Source organism: Pyxicephalus adspersus, chromosome 7, assembly GCF_032062135.1.
Source record: "Pyxicephalus adspersus chromosome 7, UCB_Pads_2.0, whole genome shotgun sequence".
NCBI lineage: Eukaryota > Metazoa > Chordata > Amphibia > Anura > Pyxicephalidae > Pyxicephalus > Pyxicephalus adspersus.
This window is the reverse complement of record NC_092864.1, coordinates 32,910,919-32,929,029: the sequence shown is the minus strand read 5'-3', so window position 1 is coordinate 32,929,029 and position 18,111 is coordinate 32,910,919. Positions and strand designations below refer to the sequence as shown.

At 42.8% G+C, this 18,111-nt stretch overlaps 1 protein-coding gene across 1 annotated transcript; it reads right to left on the bottom strand.

The window, feature by feature from the left end:
* Positions 1-5,873: 5,873 nt before the first annotated feature.
* On the bottom strand, positions 5,874-17,867 carry LOC140335444 (tubulin alpha chain). Its single transcript, XM_072418044.1, has 4 exons — positions 17,713-17,867; positions 8,624-8,846; positions 7,071-7,219; positions 5,874-6,934 (listed from the first exon to the last, which is right to left on the bottom strand). The coding sequence occupies exons 1-4, from the start codon at positions 17,713-17,715 to the stop codon at positions 5,963-5,965; spliced, it is 1,347 nt and encodes a 448-aa protein (XP_072274145.1). The 5' UTR covers positions 17,716-17,867; the 3' UTR covers positions 5,874-5,962.
* Positions 17,868-18,111: the final 244 nt, after the last annotated feature.

The window sequence follows — 18,111 nt, the reverse complement described above, 5'->3', positions numbered from 1 at the left end:
TTTTACTCTCCTTTTGTGTAACTTTGTGAACTTGAAGTTGGAGTACGCAATACATTTACTTGAAGTTGACCTCTAGCCTCCCTTCAAGTGGAGCTAAAATCCCTCTTTAAACTTTTGCAATTCAGGCAGGTGGTTATTGCAGGAAGGGACGGGTGATGTCCCTTCTAAAATAACTGCTCTTACCTGCCTGATCGCTGCCTAGCTGTCAAATTTTCCTAAACTGCTGACTCTTCAACTGTAGGGGAGTTATGTCATCCCAGCACAGCCAATCAAGATGGCTAAAGATTATCTTTAGGAAGTGAAGGAAGATTTTGGCGGCCTATGATGGAAAAGGGATAGGTTAGTAGTTCCGGGTTTAGTTCTGCTTTCAGTCTTGCACAGTTGCACACTCCTCGCCTGAACTGAAATTGCTTACTCAGATTTAACTCCACATTGTGTGCTTAGTGTATATTAGAAGCTGCAGCAAGTCACATGGACCCTGTCTTCATTTCTGGCTAAAGGATGTCCAGCTATGGGCAGTTATTTCAGGGGTTCTTTAACCCCACAGTTCCCCGGACATGTAAAACGTACCCTGGGTGGGAACTGAGTTGTCATCTTCTTCCATCATGCTTTAGAACTGCGGTTGCCAACCGGTGGTCCGTGAGAAGATTTTGGTGGTCCGCGGCTCTGGCCAGTGCACCCCCGAGTGGGGTCCGGAGAAGGATCCCGCAGGGGGGACGCACCGGCCAGAGCTGCGGACCACTTTCCCTGTACAGATCCCTGGCTAAGGGAAGTGGACGGGCTGTGTTTCACGACACAACCCACCCACTCTCCCATCGCAGGCGCAGATCTGCGATGGCAGAGTGGGTGGGGTTATGGCGTTATGACATCACTATGGGAAGTGATCCAGCAAACATTGAATGGATGTCTTTTGAGGTTTGTCATTTGATATTTGTTAACAAATGATTTAAATCCTGTGCCAGATCCATTCCAGGTTTGCTGGATCATCCAGCTTCACTGATGAAAGTGTATCCTCTCCAGCCTTGGAGAGCTTTATTAAATCAGGCCCAGAGCCTGCTTCATTTCCTGGCTGGAGGATGTCCATCATCACCCAACCTTTACTTTCTTAGCCTGACTTTTCCTGGCTCGCCTCTTTTGAATGGAGGGAAAAAGCTTGCAAATGTTCAGGCTGCTCCATGAAAGTCAGAACCGTCACTGGTAAGACTATTGTGCTGAAACAATTAGTTGCTGTTGGCCAGTCCCCATATTATGTGAATCAGTTTTATTGTATGTAGTTGACCTAGTCTAGTCTAGTATAGTTCAGGAGACCCTCAAACTGTAATTCCAGCATAATATTTGGAGTATTTTTCATTTTATTTTTACTGTGACAGTTCATCGACTAATGGTATATTTCCGTAGCTAGGACACATGCACAAAGCCTATGCATATGTAACTTAGTAACGTACAATTATATTGGTAAGGTTGTTGATATGTACACAGAACTTTTATACAGAATTTTGTATGATCATAGAGTCTCTCACACGGTTGGAAAGCTCTGTGTCGTGTCTGTGTCCCCTGTGTGTATACCGATCATTGCAAGCATTGAGTCACAGTTCATGTGACACGGAACACACACACACACACACACACAGCTTACTGGGCAGTTCTGCTTTATGACCGCTGCCGGAGGATTTACTGCAGCTTATTTTATTATCAACCCAGCTTGGGTAATTATCATCATCATATAATAACAGCGGTGCCACCCAGGGACAACCAGTTATTACCTTCAGAAGTTTACTGATGCCAATATCTATATTTCACCTAATTACCTACAGTCAACAGGATGAACAAAAGAGCACCTGTCACCTAAATACAACTATTTAGTAATAAATGTCAACAATAAAAGCAAACCATTTAAGGGATAAAAATATATTAGCAGTCTGAGCATCCCATGAGCTTATTTCTGAGGGGAGGAATAGTTGTAAAGTTTACAGTATGGTACCTGCAGGGGTACATCGTACAGAAAAATTATCATTATAGGTGAATTTTCTGCACAAATGAATGCAACTCTACTCATCAATACATCATTAAAGGCTCTATTTATAAAGCAGTGAATCTGGCATTCCCTCAAACATTCCCTGGTGGGGAATTAGTTATTGCCACTGAAACACATAGACCTGGAAGATTCTCCATCATTGGAATGCCAGATTCCCTGCTTCATAAATAGACCCCTAAATATAGTTAAAATATAATGCAATATAAGGACCTGACCGAGCATACACTAAATGGGGAAATTGGCACATGAAGCCTATCCGGTGCACTATAATACTCTTTTGCCAACTATGTTTGCTCCTACTTTCTGCTTCATTAAAAGAGCACTCAAAACCCATATTTTCAAACTCACCTACCCGTCTTCTATCTCCTCACTACTTCCCACCACTTCATATCTCCCCTCCTATTGTGTGATACTTCCCCCACCTCTTAGGTTGTAAGCTCTGCGGGGCAGGGTCCTCTCCTCTTCCTGTGTCACTGTCTGTCATTTGCAACCCCTATTTAATGTACAGTGCTGTGTATTATGTTGGCGCTATAAAAATCCTGTTTAATAATAATAATAGGAACATGCACCTAGAAGTACAGTGCAGAGTGACAGACAACGGCTTTATATGATGCTGTGTCCCCTTGCACTGTCCAGGTATTGAATGGGGGGAACATGTGTGAAAGGTAAACTGCAGTAGAGGAAAGAGCTGTGCTGTGTAGCTGGGTTGTGTTAAACCATGGGCCGCATGTATAAAATACAAATGCTTTGTCAGGTAAAACAGTTGCCATATATAAATTCCATCTTTGAGTTAGCTATACTCGTGGGCTTTAGCTTTGATGAATGGATCCAAGCAAATGTAAAAATGTAATAGTCACATTTTTGTTGAAATCTCTATTTTAGCTCCCATGTAGCAGCTGTCAGCAGACTGAGAGAGGAGTAGCCATCATTAAGAGCCCTGGGGTGGTCTTATCCATTTACTTTTGCTTCTTAATTGTCTTATCTGCTATCAGTAAGTACTTTCCTCCATACAAAGAAAACCTGGACACGTGGTAGTTGTTAGTTTGAAAGCAACATGTAAGTAATAACTCACATTTTACATCTGTAACAGCAAATAGGCTTTGTGTTCTGTATGTGAAGGCAAATACTAGCATAGGATTGGCAGTCCCAGTCCTGTCTTTCCTAACATGACCAGCGTTGTCACAGTTTTTCCCCCCACTGTAGTACTCTGCTAAAAGCAAAAATAGTTTTTCAACAGCTTGAGTCTACAAATAGCTCACTCCCCCTCCCGTGTGCATAAATTTCATTTCCCAGCACCAGAAAGAAGCAGCTGTTCTGTGTTTAAGAATATGTAAATTGTATTTCTCAGCTCCAAGTAGAGGGGATTCTCTAAAGGTATGCTTTTAAATAGGCCAATACTATCTAATTGGCTCACGGTTCTATTGTTGATGTAATGTTATCAATCAAAACCTCAGCTTGGTCAAAGCAGCCCTTCTGCTAAAATGGAAGGTCTTCTTTAAAACCTGATATAACCCATGTGACAGGAACATAAGCCAGCTTTATAGTTTAAAGCAGTGTTTCTCAACCAAGGTTCTGTGGAATCCTATGGTTTCTCCAGAGGTTGCTAGGGATTCCTTGAATAGTTTATGCCTCTCAGGTCAGTTTTAAATGACACCGATTGTCTTTTTGGCTAATTGTAAGGGTGACATTCTTCCCAATGCCCAACATTGCAAGAGGCATTCTTCCTACTGATCACCATATTAACATACTGTGAGCTGTGAATTATTGCAGGGGTTCTTTAAGACCTGAATATTATTTCAAGGGTTCTCCCATGCTAAAAAGCTCTAGAAACAGCCTATGGGTTTAGCTTTCCTTCCAATATGGCCCCAGGCCCATAGAACAGGCACAGGCACAGAAACAGAAGGAAAGACATTTCCTTGTTCCTTTGCTGGGGTTAATTAAAGCAAACCTGTTACTTATTGGGGTTGGGGTTTATTATCTTAAAGTTTCGAATGGAGTTCACTTTATTATCCATAGAATAGGAAAGGGATCAGCAATCAAGTTTGCGAAAATCAGTATTGCAATGTATATAAGTAATCCGGAGATTTTTTTTCTTCCAGCAAGTTTCACATTAAAGAGAATAGCATGCTTGAATATTATTAGCAGCATGCAGTATATATATATATATATATATATATATATATATATACACACACACACACACACACATATATAGCAAAGCAGTGTGCAGGGCTGTAGTGATTGCATAAGTGAAGTAGTGCTGGAAGAACTGGTGTTTATGCAAATGGCCCATCATAAATCCCCTGAAAAATGTGGTCGCAGCCGATGGTCAAGTCTGGTAGATTTGCTCTATGGGAGCCAATCCGAACAGGATAGTGCAATAAATAGGAGTAAAAGAGACAATAAGGTTTTGTTCACAATTAGGTTAACCGCCCTGCATTTATGTCTCCTTAACTACTAATGTGTGAAAAACCTATTCATATCAATGACCCATTTATCATAAGAGCAGTTGGGAGTGTGGTGTGGTTATGCAAGGTTCAAAAACCACAACATACTGAGTTCTGCACGTGGAAAGCATGGATAAAGGCATGTCTAAGTAGTTATCTGCATTTATCACAATGGAGAACAGTTATCTGCATTAATCAATGGAGAACAGAAAAGAGATGTAGGCAGTGCATGGGGATAACTGCCAGTTAGAGACCTAGAAATTCACAATAACAATTTCCAGACATTTGTGCCAACAACAAATATAAATGATGCCTAAATGCAATAAAATTAAAATAGCAGCCGAGTGTACAAACTTAGAAGTAAGTCAGTCCAGTTTCAGACCCAAGAGGCAACAAGCCATGTATAGGCGTGATTTTCTAGCATTTAAAGGGAAGGAAAAAAAGAAATCACCTGAATGTGCAATTGTTGTCTGGCATTTGTGTTAAGGTTATGTTTAGACATTTCACATTACCCCAAACCTCCCCCCTCTTCTAAGTCATGTCCCAGCATTATGTATATTGTTTACCATGTTCTTGCTGTGAGAAATTGCTTTCATTACTCTGTACATCACCATTACCCAGCTTCTCATTGTTATAGAGGAAGCTACTTTTTGCTCAATTGCTATTGATGTAGGCACTGCAGAACTGCTCCCATTTAAATGGGTTGCAATGTAGGTGCGGCAGATGCAAAGCAGCACATCAGTGTACATAACCTGTCTTTAAGTGGGACTCTAATAATGAAAAACGACATTGGCTTTTGTTTTCTTTCAGTTTTATGGCCTTTTGATTCTGACAGTATATTGCCACTTACTTTTTTTGTAGCAGTTACTGCAATAGGGTCCTTCATGCCAAGCTCATCAAATTCCTTTATGAAGCTGGTTTTGTGCACAGGGGCACAAATTTTTTCAAATTTTCCAACAAAGTTGGAAGGGCACCATTGTCTAAAATGTATTTGAATGCTGTAGTATTAACAGTAGAGGGGTCGATATACTTATGACCATAAGTGTACATAACCTCCTGAGAATATGGAATGGCTGCATTAAAAATGGTAATGGCTGATCATTCCTGTCAAATCTGCCACCATAACCCATTCAAGTGGATATTTCCAGCCAACTGTGCAACTGTAATACAACTGTGTAAATCTCTTGCACCTTACATAGAGGGTCTATCAAAGCAAAGCCCCCAAAAAAAGACTAATGGCCTTAAACCTCTTACCTCGCTTCATTCTACTTTATATTACATGTAGTCTAACACTAAAGATTCTCAAACATTATTTTGGTGTATGAAAGGACTAAATATACAATGTGCTCCAAAACCAAAGATGATAAAAGTGAAATAATAACCATAGCATAAAATTTTAATTTGGATCTTTATTGTTGCAAAGGCCCAACGTCACGGACAGGGGAATTGCATCTTAAAATATCAACAATAAAAAGACACTTTATTCTTCTCCTTCATCCTCATCTTCATAAGAGTCTATCCCAACCTCTTCATAATCTTTCTCCAGGGCAGCCATGTCCTCCCGAGCCTCAGAGAACTCTCCTTCCTCCATACCCTCGCCCACATACCAGTGCACGAAGGCACGCTTGGCGTACATCAGATCAAACTTGTGATCCAGACGAGCCCAGGCTTCAGCAATGGCTGTGGTGTTGCTCAACATGCACACGGCACGCTGCACCTTGGCCAGATCTCCACCAGGAACTGCTGTGGGTGGTTGGTAATTGATACCAACCTTGAACCCAGTTGGGCACCAGTCTACAAACTGGATGGTGCGCTTGGTCTTGATGGCAGCGATGGCAGCATTGACATCCTTGGGCACCACATCACCACGGTACAGCAGGCAGCAAGCCATGTATTTACCATGCCTGGGGTCACATTTCACCATCTGGTTAGCTGGCTCAAAGCAAGCATTGGTGATCTCAGACACAGAAAGCTGCTCATGGTAAGCTTTCTCTGCAGAGATAACAGGGGCATAGGTGGCCAGGGGGAAGTGGATACGAGGGTAGGGCACCAAGTTGGTCTGGAACTCTGTCAAGTCCACATTCAGAGCTCCATCAAACCTCAGGGAGGCTGTAATGGAGGACACAATCTGGCTGATCAAACGGTTCAGGTTGGTGTAGGATGGGCGCTCAATGTCCAGGTTTCTGCGGCAGATGTCATAAATGGCCTCATTGTCCACCATGAAAGCACAGTCTGAGTGCTCCAGGGTAGTATGGGTGGTGAGGATGGGCTTGTAGGGCTCAACCACAGCTGTGGAAATCTGAGGAGCTGGGTAGATGGAGAATTCCAGCTTGGACTTCTTGCCATAGTCAACAGACAGACGTTCCATCAAGAGGGAGGTGAAACCAGAGCCAGTGCCACCACCAAAGCTGTGGAACACCAGGAATCCTTGCAAACCTGTGCACTGATCTGCCTGAAAATAAAAACAAAACAGCCATTAGAACGTTTTCTTTCTACCATAGGTTACCATACAAACTTTCATGATGATGCCACAACTTGGTTCCCAGCTGGTGTCATAACATTTTTTTAGTAATAATTAAGTAACTTACCAGCTTGCGGATTCTGTCCAGGACTGGGTCAATTATCTCCTTGCCGATGGTGTAATGACCTCGGGCATAATTATTGGCAGCGTCCTCTTTACCACTGATAAGCTGTTCTGGATGGAAGAGTTGTCTGTATGTTCCAGTTCGCACCTCATCTAAAATTCACAGAAAAGAAAAAGGTCATACTCACAGGTGGGTGCAGAGTGTTACAAACTGAAAATTCAGAATACAAAAGTAAATTTCTGTTGATTCAGTAGGTGAAGTTGTTTTGTTTTTTTTAGTTTACACATTGTATTGCTTCATGTACACAATTGAGTTTGTGCCCTTGTGGGTTGACGATACTGAAACCCTAAGTTTTCTACATTTATTTCATATTTGAATTATACAGCAGTATGAATTCTATGAATGCCAAGTTGAAAATTTGTTTTGCAGGTTCTACACAGCAATTTATTTCCACAATCACCACTGGTTCTGATAGGGATGAGTGATTTTAAAACTGAAGTGCCATGCTTTAATATTCAGGTCCCAGTTTATCCCTGTGACAGGTTGTTTACAGAGATTTGCCCTATTCATCAGGGCTTATACAATTGAAACAATGTATGTTTATTCACTAATTATTAACAACCAACAACAGCTGCTTCAAGCGGCACTGAATGATATATTTAATATTAGATTGTAAGCTCCTCTGGGCAGGGTCGTCTCCTCCTCCTATGTCATTCTTTGTATCTGTCAATCCCTAATCAATGTACAGCGCTGTGTAATGTTGCTGCTTAAGAAATACGGTATATTATTAATAATATTGAATTCTTAAATATTGTTCTACAATATATTAAGAATGAGGTATAACTATAGCCTCTGAAATGTGTTGGCTGTGTCAACGTTCTGGCCATGGATTAAACCTATATCTAGACCTATATCTAAACCTATATGAAATATCATAGTGTGGTACTTTAAATGTAAATGCACTAATTTTTTTTCGCCCTGTCTGTATGACATTTCTGATAATGAAGTTTAAAAAGAACTAAACCTGTCACTGGTAACAACTTTCTGACAACAGGCTGACTATGCAGGACAAGGAAGGGCGGGCTGGAGTTTGGAGATCATTTACAGCCCCCATTTCCTGGCAGGCCTGGTGCACGTTCTGTTTTGACCTTTATTAAGAAAGCCAATTCGGTTTCATTTTCACAAGAGCTAAACGTCAAGTGAGAATGACTGGATGAGTGAATGAAGAAAATTACCCTACATCCTCTCCTTTTGACATGCTACGGGTGTACCAGAATATCAATGGGACAGCAAAAAGAGACACCCAAAAGGGACAACACCAACAGCAGTCTAGAAGTTCCAATGCTTCCTCACTGTAAATGGAATTTATAAAAGGTGGGCTCTGGGCTCCTTTATTGTCTAAATGTCCTAAGATGAATGGATTTTGGACAAGATACAATCTTGTACAGGGACAGCATGTGAAAGTGGGGGCTTAGGTATCTGGAATGTGTTACCTGGCTGATAGAAGAAGCAGAATGCTTGTGTATAAATCACAATGCCACGGTCACCATACTCACCAATCACAGTGGGCTCCAGGTCCACAAAGACAGCACGGGGAACGTGTTTACCAGCCCCGGTCTCGCTGAAGAAAGTTGTGAAGGAATCGTCTCCTCCTCCAATGGTTTTGTCACTGGGCATCTGTCCGTCAGGCTGGATGCCATGTTCCAGGCAGTACAACTCCCAGCAGGCATTGCCCATCTGGACTCCGGCCTGGCCAACGTGGACTGATATACATTCCCTCTGTAAAAGAAGAGAATTATATTGTATTTAATATACATAAACATTTTTTTACAATCCGCTTCCCTATTGTATATATGAGCCCTTTGGGTTATTTTGACCTCTAAGTTCATGAGGAATTCACTACTAAGTAGAGTGGGCCATGTAGGTCATTTTCTAAAATCTACATGACTCTTGTATGATCCCTGCAAATATGGGCAAGATTCACTGAAAAGGGTCAAATATAATGTATGTATATATGTTCTTTTGTGCCTTTTTGTTATTTAGAGCATTGTATTATTTACTGTTCCTTTTTTCTATAAGTGGTCAGCAGCTACCAGGTTTTCTGGTCAATCTGCACTTGCAGAAATAATCTGGAAACTACTTCTCCTACCATTACTCCTGGGGGTCATTATAGAAGCACCCTAAAGGCTAATAACCCCCTGGTATACCTTCCTATGCAGTTAAATATTTCTTACACCTTTCATCAGCATTTCTTCAACCATCATGATCAAGTGATCATTTACCAAATTTAAAAGTTTTAAAGAGTCCCCTGAGGAAGCCAATCATTGAAATGTGTTGGGGTGGAGACAACAATTCTCTATGTGATCACCTAAATGAGAATAAAATAACCAACACTCCATTTAAGTTTATAACTGCTTGTACCTTCCACAATATAACTATAACTGCGTTCTTTGCATTTGTTATTGTTTCAACCTGAAGAAAATATCAACTGATATGCCACAAAACCCCTCCTTGCTTATTTCTTTATATGATTACACCCCAATTCCCTAAACATTGGATGGAACCAAGTGTACATGTGTGATCAGAAGCAGAACAGACCACGTGTCACGAACTGTTCATGTTACACGCACACTGTACATCTCCATGGGTATATACATCCTACTACATGTTGAAATTTGAGCTTTTGAAAATTCTGAGGCAGCAGATGTCTGCAGGTGTTGTTCTTGGATATTATCTCACAATATTGACTCACGTTCATCTTTAGCTCAAACCTGTAAAACTTGCATGGACAGGAGAGTACGCCCTTTCCTTAGGGCAGCTCAGATGATTGAACCCGCCTTTTGCTGCCTCACCCTAAAGACTTCTGAAGAAACAAAACATTCCGGTAGTCTACGAAGCCCATTGAGGCGGCGTCTTCCCACAATGTCTATTTACTGATGGTACTTCTTTGTGCAAACTGAAACCGGTGATAGTGTCCTAAAGTTGACCATGCATGAAGAGACTTACTTAGGTAGGACTTCACATAGTAAATCGAATGGTACCCCTACTTGGTGGGTGGTTATCAATTAAGTAGAATTTCACATGGTAGATCTAATAGAACCCATGCACAGTGAGCAGTCATGGTTTAGGTAGGCCCTCACATGTACATTATACATATTGGCACCTATATATAGTGGTTGTTCATCACTTAAGTAGGACCTCACATGGTATACCTAATGATAGCCATACACAGTGTGTGGTCTTTGCTTGGGTAGGGCTTCACATGGTAAATCTAATAGTACCCATACAAGGTAAGCGGTCATTACTTAGGTAGGACCTCACATAGTGGTTTATCATCAGATAAGTTGGACCTCACATATTAGATCTAATGGAACCCATGCACAGTGTGTGGTCCTTTTCTAGGTAGGACATGGCAAATCCATTAGTAATCATGCACAGTAGGCAGTCATGGTTTAGGCAGGCCTTCACATGGTACATCTATTGGCACCTATACACAGAGGTTGGTCATCACTCAAGTAGGACTTCACATGGTAAATTTATTGATACCCATGCATAGTGGGAGGTCATCACTTTGGTAGGCCATCTTATAGTAAATCTAACAGTGAGCAGTCGTTACTTAGGTAGGCCCAAGATGGTAAATGGTACACCTGTACAGTAAGTGGTCAATACCTAGGTAGGATGTGACATGGTAAATCTAATGATACTCATGTATATAGAGAATATATACTATAAGACTATATAGATCACCATGCCTCTGTCGATGGCAGTATAAAAGAAAAAGGCATGGGTTTCACGACACGTACAATAAGATTAAGATGAACTTTATAGAGTGAAGTCCCTAACTTCAGCCCTAACAGAGCTTCCATCTTGGCACAGAGATACAATTAAATAAATAGACAGCAGGTGCACCATGACAATAGATTATTACTCTTTTAAGCCCAATATGGTTCTGTTTGTAAACCAGCATGCAGTGAGGTCCCCCACACACTGAATGGAATAAATGCCCACTTGGCTGGGGGTGCGGGTGTACGAAAATGGATCTTATTTCTTGCTCTTTGGGGGCCGGCACTCTCCTCCACAGTCTGCTGGAATGGATTGTGATTGGACCATCGCCATCCTTCTGGACTACAGGGCCTGTCTTGTAAGTGATGGCATCAGGAAGTTGTGACGCACCAGGCAAAGGGTGGTGATAGGAACTCGGGTGTGCAAATCCGGGGCCGTTTAGGAAATAACATCGAAAAGCAGCTTATTGTACAAAATTAAGAGTTGCAACAACACAACCGTGCATTGAATGCAAAGTTTTTATTTGGATTTCAGAGTATGGGTCACCTGACTAACACCCTCTAAAACTTGCCCTCCAATTTTCTGACTGTTTCCATTCGGATCAAAAGACGCATTTCTGGTTTTTCGATGCTGGGGCAGGAACAGATATTTTTTTTGGCGCCGTTGATCTGTCATCGGGTACAGAGATGACAGCGCAGATCGCTCAGAGATTTTGTAAGCGACTGAATTAAGTTACAGTTGCTGCAAACACGAGGTGGACTTGGAACTTTTAATAGCCTCTGTACACAGTGCCTGGATTACTAATTATAATCCCTGTGCCGAATGTGGGGACGGGGCTCGCCATGAACGGCTGCTGCTTACCTCTCCAATGCATGATATACAAATCCATCCCAAATGCTGGGTGTAAAATATCAATTCAAGCAGGAGCTGCCAGCTGGCTGGATAGAAAAGGTTAACAAGCTATCATTTAAAGAGCCAGCTCACCCACTAATTTTTATCCCGAAAGGTATACAATCATTGCAGCACATGTGTTGCTGAAACTTAATGATTGAAAGAACTGAAATCCAGTGAATGAAAGGGGCGGGTCCAGGAACAGTTAGGTTGGGAGGGAGGGGCTAGATGCTGATGCCTGGACAAGAGGCGCACTCTAACTTGCTGCAGTTTCTAATGCACATTTGTGCATAAGCATTTTTAACAGAAGATGAGCTGGTCCAACTGTGCAAGACTGAATGGAGGGCTGGAGGGCAGATTTAACAGTTATGTCCTTTCATCAAAAGGCCTTTTCAGGCTTTTCAAATCTGCGTCTGGTGATCCTTGCATTGAAGACCCTCACAATTCTCTGTCACTACCTACCAGTTGTGCTTTGGCACTGCCAACCCGACAAACATGAAACTAGCACAGCCCAGTGTTGTCACCCTTGGAAAACCAGAGAAATGCCATGCAGCCATCTCTGGAGCTGCACGTAGACAGAAAGTGGCTGTGAAGTACCCGTGGGGTCTCAGCAAAGCTTTAATGCAATTAAGGGCAAAAAATGAACATAAACATGAAAAATTGCATTAGCCAAATATTTGGTAGTGATGAAGGTTCTCCTGAATGCTGCGATATATAACATTGTGCCCATTAGAACTCCACAAAAATAGTTAATATGTCACTGCAATCAATAAAATTTTATACCCAGTGGCCAATTTAGAATGCGGCAGAAATATGCATGCTGGTGTTTTATAGCCCATCCATAAAATGCAGGCCATGGGGTGGAGTCTGTGTTGGTTCCCGCTCTGTAATGTGATAGAAGGATAGATGTGGTCATGTGACTTTGACCATGAGCAGCTCCATCTCCCTGCTGCTTTATACACCAACTATAGTATATGGTGCCAATAGCACGCGGCACCACTGACCATACCAGGGGGGCCAACACAGCCAAACCGGGGGCCACCGCAGTCACCCTGACATCACAATCTGTACCACCTGTGAGGGTATCTCTGGTCACTGTCTCATGGGTTGTAATTAGAAGCTTGCATAGTGCAGGACGCGGTGTGAAGCCTGACATGTGACACGGCTGGAAAGGAGGCGACCGATGATCCCGATGACTATTTATAACCAGTCGCTGCTTCAGACTCATCCTGTGGTGTCATAGTATAAAAACCTCCAAATACACCTACAGAGCAGCAAGCCATGAGAAGTCAATACACTCTATTGTAAATGATGCACATCCCCCGCACTGGCAACACCGCATGTCTCATTACCTTGCAGCAGCACATTCATTGTTGTCCCAGATATGAATATTACTGACAATGATTGACCAAGGTAAGGCAATGGAATGAACTTTGTCAGTGGTACAGCTGGAAAAACAAACAAATGTCATACCGGTATTTGGGGTTGCTAGACAAGATATTTTGGTATCTAAAGTGAACCAGTCATTTGGTTAAATTGAATGTGGGGCTTAAAAATGTTTCTTTTGACCAAAGAATTAAGTCTTCTTTGTTTTATAATAAGGCGTGGGCTTGACTTTCAGCCTAAGCCCTTCTCACCTGGTACTAAGCCCCTCCCATCCAGTGACCCCCTTTGCTTAGTAGGAGTTTTTTGCTGGCCAATCATGTAATTGTGATTGGTTAACTTACTGGATTATGATTGGTTTAAACAACTGCCCTCTCCCTGGTTCCGCCCAAACTTTACTCGACCCCTAACCACTGGGCCAGTTTTTTGGGAGGGCAAACTAGGCACTTGCCTGGGTATCCCACCTTTCCTAAGCCCCAATCAATGAAATGGCATGGGTGCAGGAAGGTGGAATGCTGTGCATTTGTGTTCCCCATATGTGCTCATATTTCCTAACCCCCCCCACCACCCCTTCTCTGCTTAACCAACCATAAGATGTCAAAGCCGGGAGTGGCGGAATGGTGTAATGCATGCAGCTGCATCATCATTGGCAGCCCAATGGCCGAACAAGGACCACAAATGGGGAAGCAAGAGTGGAGAACATGGTGGCAGCTGTATGAGGGGAGTACGAGGTCATTGCTGGAGGCCAACTCAACCCATAACCCAACCCTAATCCCAACAATGAACTTCAATATACCATTGAAACCATTTTGTTGTATCTATTCCATAAGTGCAAAAAATACTTCTTGGTCCTGCCAGAAATCTTGTCAGCTATAAACTTTCTGCATATTCTGCACACTGATATAATTCCCAGATACCCCTAAGGACTATAGCCCCTTTCTGCTATGAAGAAGCACAGCAGAGGTTTCTGTAGGTTTGGAGTGACAACATTGCAGACACAGTGAGTAAGTGTTGTCACCCTAAAGCAGGAAGTGTTCTATTGTCAGAATCATCAAGTGAAAGGGGAAAAAGGCTGAAAGTTGGAAAACTAAAGCAGTCACCATATCTAAGGTGCTACAATATGTTGCATCTTGGATTTAGATATAATATAGCAATATGGCCTTGTTTATTAAGTAAGGCTTCTGTGATCACATGTCCTTTATGTGTGTCTATTATCATGCTATTAGCATGTCCCTGTGTCACAGGATGTAATTATTTATCTTTTCATGCAGTATTCCTGATTTATGAGCTTCATGCAATCCATCCAGCTAGTCCTGTTTGGTGAGCAGATCTGAGACACCAATGAAACTTTGCAGCAGCTTTGACCTTTTCATAAAAGCTGGAGGCTGCCATGTGCCATCTGCATGGCCTCCAATACAAGCGCACAGCCTCTGACATTGCTGAAATACCAGAACGGCCTGGATGCAGGAGATTGTGCTAAGGTTCACTGCCTCTAATCACCTTCATGTGCAAACAGGAGGCGGCTGAAGTGTGCAGGCGGGGGATATTTATATAGAGCACTGAAAGCCTTTGTACACATGGCGCCGGATACTGGGCAGTATCCATATGGTGTGCTGCTGATCTCAACGCCACACCATGAACATTTATATATATAAATACAGTTTAAGTGACACCAATGATCTTTTTTGGCTATCTGTAAAGGTGACATTGTTCCCAATGGCCAGCAATGTAAGGGACATTCTTCCTACTGACCACCACACTAATGTACTGTGAGATGTGGATATAGTAATTATAGGAGGGGTTCCCTGAAGACCTGTAAGATATTTCAAGGGTTCCCCCATGCTAGTGTGCATTCCTATACTCTGTTTTGCATTGGGCCGGTCAACTCCAAAAACGGCTTCTGATGGTACTTGGCGGCCATGCTGGTAATTGCTATTGGTTGTCTTTACTAGCCCATGTGTATGAAGCCTTTAGTTGTTGCTTGTACATATGATATGATATTGATGGATGATTGTATTGTATCTTTTAGATTTGGATAAGGTGTAGATGGATTTTTATTCTAATCCCTGGGAAGATTCACCCTCCTTATTCTTCCTGGTGAACACTGACAAAAAGCACTAGGAATATGTTGCAGTTGTCACCGGATCAGGTGCAGCAGAGCTTCTTACAAGAATCTCATGGGCCAGCACATGTGCATTGCAATCTCCATTTAATCACATTTTCCATAAGATCAGATTGGAATTGCGATATGCATGACAGAGGATGCAGAAGTGGCCCCCAGTTATTTGTATAACTGGGGGGGGGGGGGGGGGTTGCTATAAAAATGTCACTGTTCTGAATGTACGGAACGCTTTGGGTCAAACAGCCAGGTCTGTTTCAGTTTCATGAGGAAAGGTCAGCCTATGCTTTTCCTAATACTAGTGCTATAGGGGCTATTCACACTGCACATACTCCATACACCCTCCATGTGTCCGTGTATAGGATCTGTGTCAGGCAGGTGCTGGGATTTGTCCATATGACAGGCTCAGCATAAACAGTCTGAGTGAGGAATCTCCCTGCGCCTGCCATGTGTACACTGCAATAATTACCTAGTTTGGCAAGGACCCGGGACGGACAGCTGGGCCCCTGGGATCTGTTGGGGGGGACACAAAGCTCCCCAGTGACAGGTGATCACAGACCACACTCACTTCCTGCAGGACTTCTCTGTTTGACTATTTGCACAGACACACGCAATGGGTCACATGGGAGGGAGCATGGCGGTGTTGTAATACACAATGAAGTCACGTATGTAATAAAGTGAACCTGTCTGCCTCACCCCTTTATGATACCATAATGGACAGTAATTATATTTAATACCCAGAACTGTCATCCTCAAACAAATACAGGAAACATGACAGGTAAATCTGCATTTCTGATTATTCGAAATCAAATGATTCTGGGGTAAACCCAGTTGTGACAAGTTCTCTCAAATCTGTAATAAACCCAATTATATGATGCATTATATATTCCACTAACTACTTCAGCCTTTCAGGCTGGGGATCCTGGTGATTCATCCTGTAACACACTTTTTGCCCACTCACTGCCTTGTATTTAGATATTTAAAGGAACAGTATTGCCACCCTAGAACAAGAAGTGTCCCCCTAAGACAGGAAGTGCCACCTTTGGAAAAGAAGTGCCACCCTACGACAGGAAGTGTCTCCCTAGGACAGGAAGTGCCACTCTAGGACAAGAAGTGCCAACCTGAAAGTGGAAGTGTCCCCCTAGGACAAGAAGTGCCAAGTGTCCCCCTAGAACAGAAAGTGTCCCCCTATGACAGGAAGTGCCACCTTACGACAGGAAGTGCCACCCTAGGACAGGAAGTGTCCCCCTAGGACAAGAAGTGCCAACCTAGAAGTGGAAGTGTCACCCTAGGAGAGGAAGTGTAATCTATGTTTCTAATTGGAAAATTTCCCCTCACTTCCTGTCCTAGAGACTTAATGGGAAGTGGGCTGGTTCACACCTTCTGTAAATCGGCTGCCAATGCACCACAATGGTAACACGGCACACCCAACTGAGCATTATGCTGCACCACAGTGTACTGCCCCCTACTGGTCAGTGACCTGGGGTGCCATTATTTATGAATAGCACTGCAACATAATGCACACAGAGCATGCATATTATTATGCGTTCAGGAAATGCGCATGTTACTGCAATGTACAAGAATGAATGAGCCCTGACAATCTAACATTCCAACTATTGTCTCCTTAGAAAGGATTCCCCTCCATTACTATTCAAGTGGAAATTTCTCATCACTTCCTCCCATGGGGTCACCAAGACAATCAGAGGGGGTACATTCTCTCAGACAGCAATAAAAGTTCTAATCCTTCCCGATTCTCTCCAAGCGTAAAAAAAGATCATGCAGAACTATAAATGCAGCATGCCTATAATAACATTGCACCAATTATTATTGACCCGGATCCTCCCAGTAAAAGAACTTCCATCCCACCTGTAGGTTTAAAACCTTTTGTAAAAAGGTGACAACGGTGCTTGTTTTTCAGTGCTATCACTGCAGCGTTGTCACCACGTTACGTAAGTAACAAATCAAAGCCCAAACACTTTTTAGACAATAATAAAACTAAGTTATCCATTATATAAAATCATCTGGGGTTCCTAAAACTCATAGAAAGATTATATTTTGTCTTTTCATTGGTGGCCCTTTTAGCTGGCCGTCATACGAATGCCGTATATTTATAGGACTTGGCGGTAAAGGCGGTGGGTTTCGCAATCACACGGCGGTGGACGCTGGTAAGAAGTTGCCCGTGTGTAAGATAAAATTACAGATCATAGGGGCTGAGAATTTTTTGGCATGGGTGACGGGTTCTACACCAGGACACTCCCAGAAGCAGAAATTTCCAGGGACTGTGATCTCCATGGGAAGGATAAAGTCCCAGCTGTGTGCAGAGCCCAATGTCACAATCTGAGAATAAAATACAATATTTATTACATAGGGGAAATTCTGCTCTCTGCTGGGATTTGTAGTTCTACAAGGCTAATATGTAAAGGAAGGCCCGTGTTTGGCAGAGCTGGTGCCTATAGATGGGGTACTCACCATGATGTCGGTTCTGTTCGGTATCGGTGTTGGATTGGCAGTGATTGGGGGAAGTTCTCACCGGAGCCTGTGCGACGGATCTCTGTGAGAAGTGAGCCGCGAACTGCGTAGCCAGTCGCCTTATCTACGGGGTGGAGTCGATGGGCTCAGGACACGCCTCGGAGGCGGAGTCAATCACACACCCACTTCTATGGTAATACGCCCCGGGTTTACCAGAGAGGAGATTATGCCACGCCCTCCGTCAAGGAATACGCAGCAACTTTAGTAGTGGTCACGCCCACCAAAGTAGAAGCAGTGACGGATGACACGTGTTCTTTGACATTCAGCTTGAAGAGTACCTGTCATGCAGAGAGGTTCTACAAGATTTTATTGCAAACATAATCAGCAAAGGAATTTTTT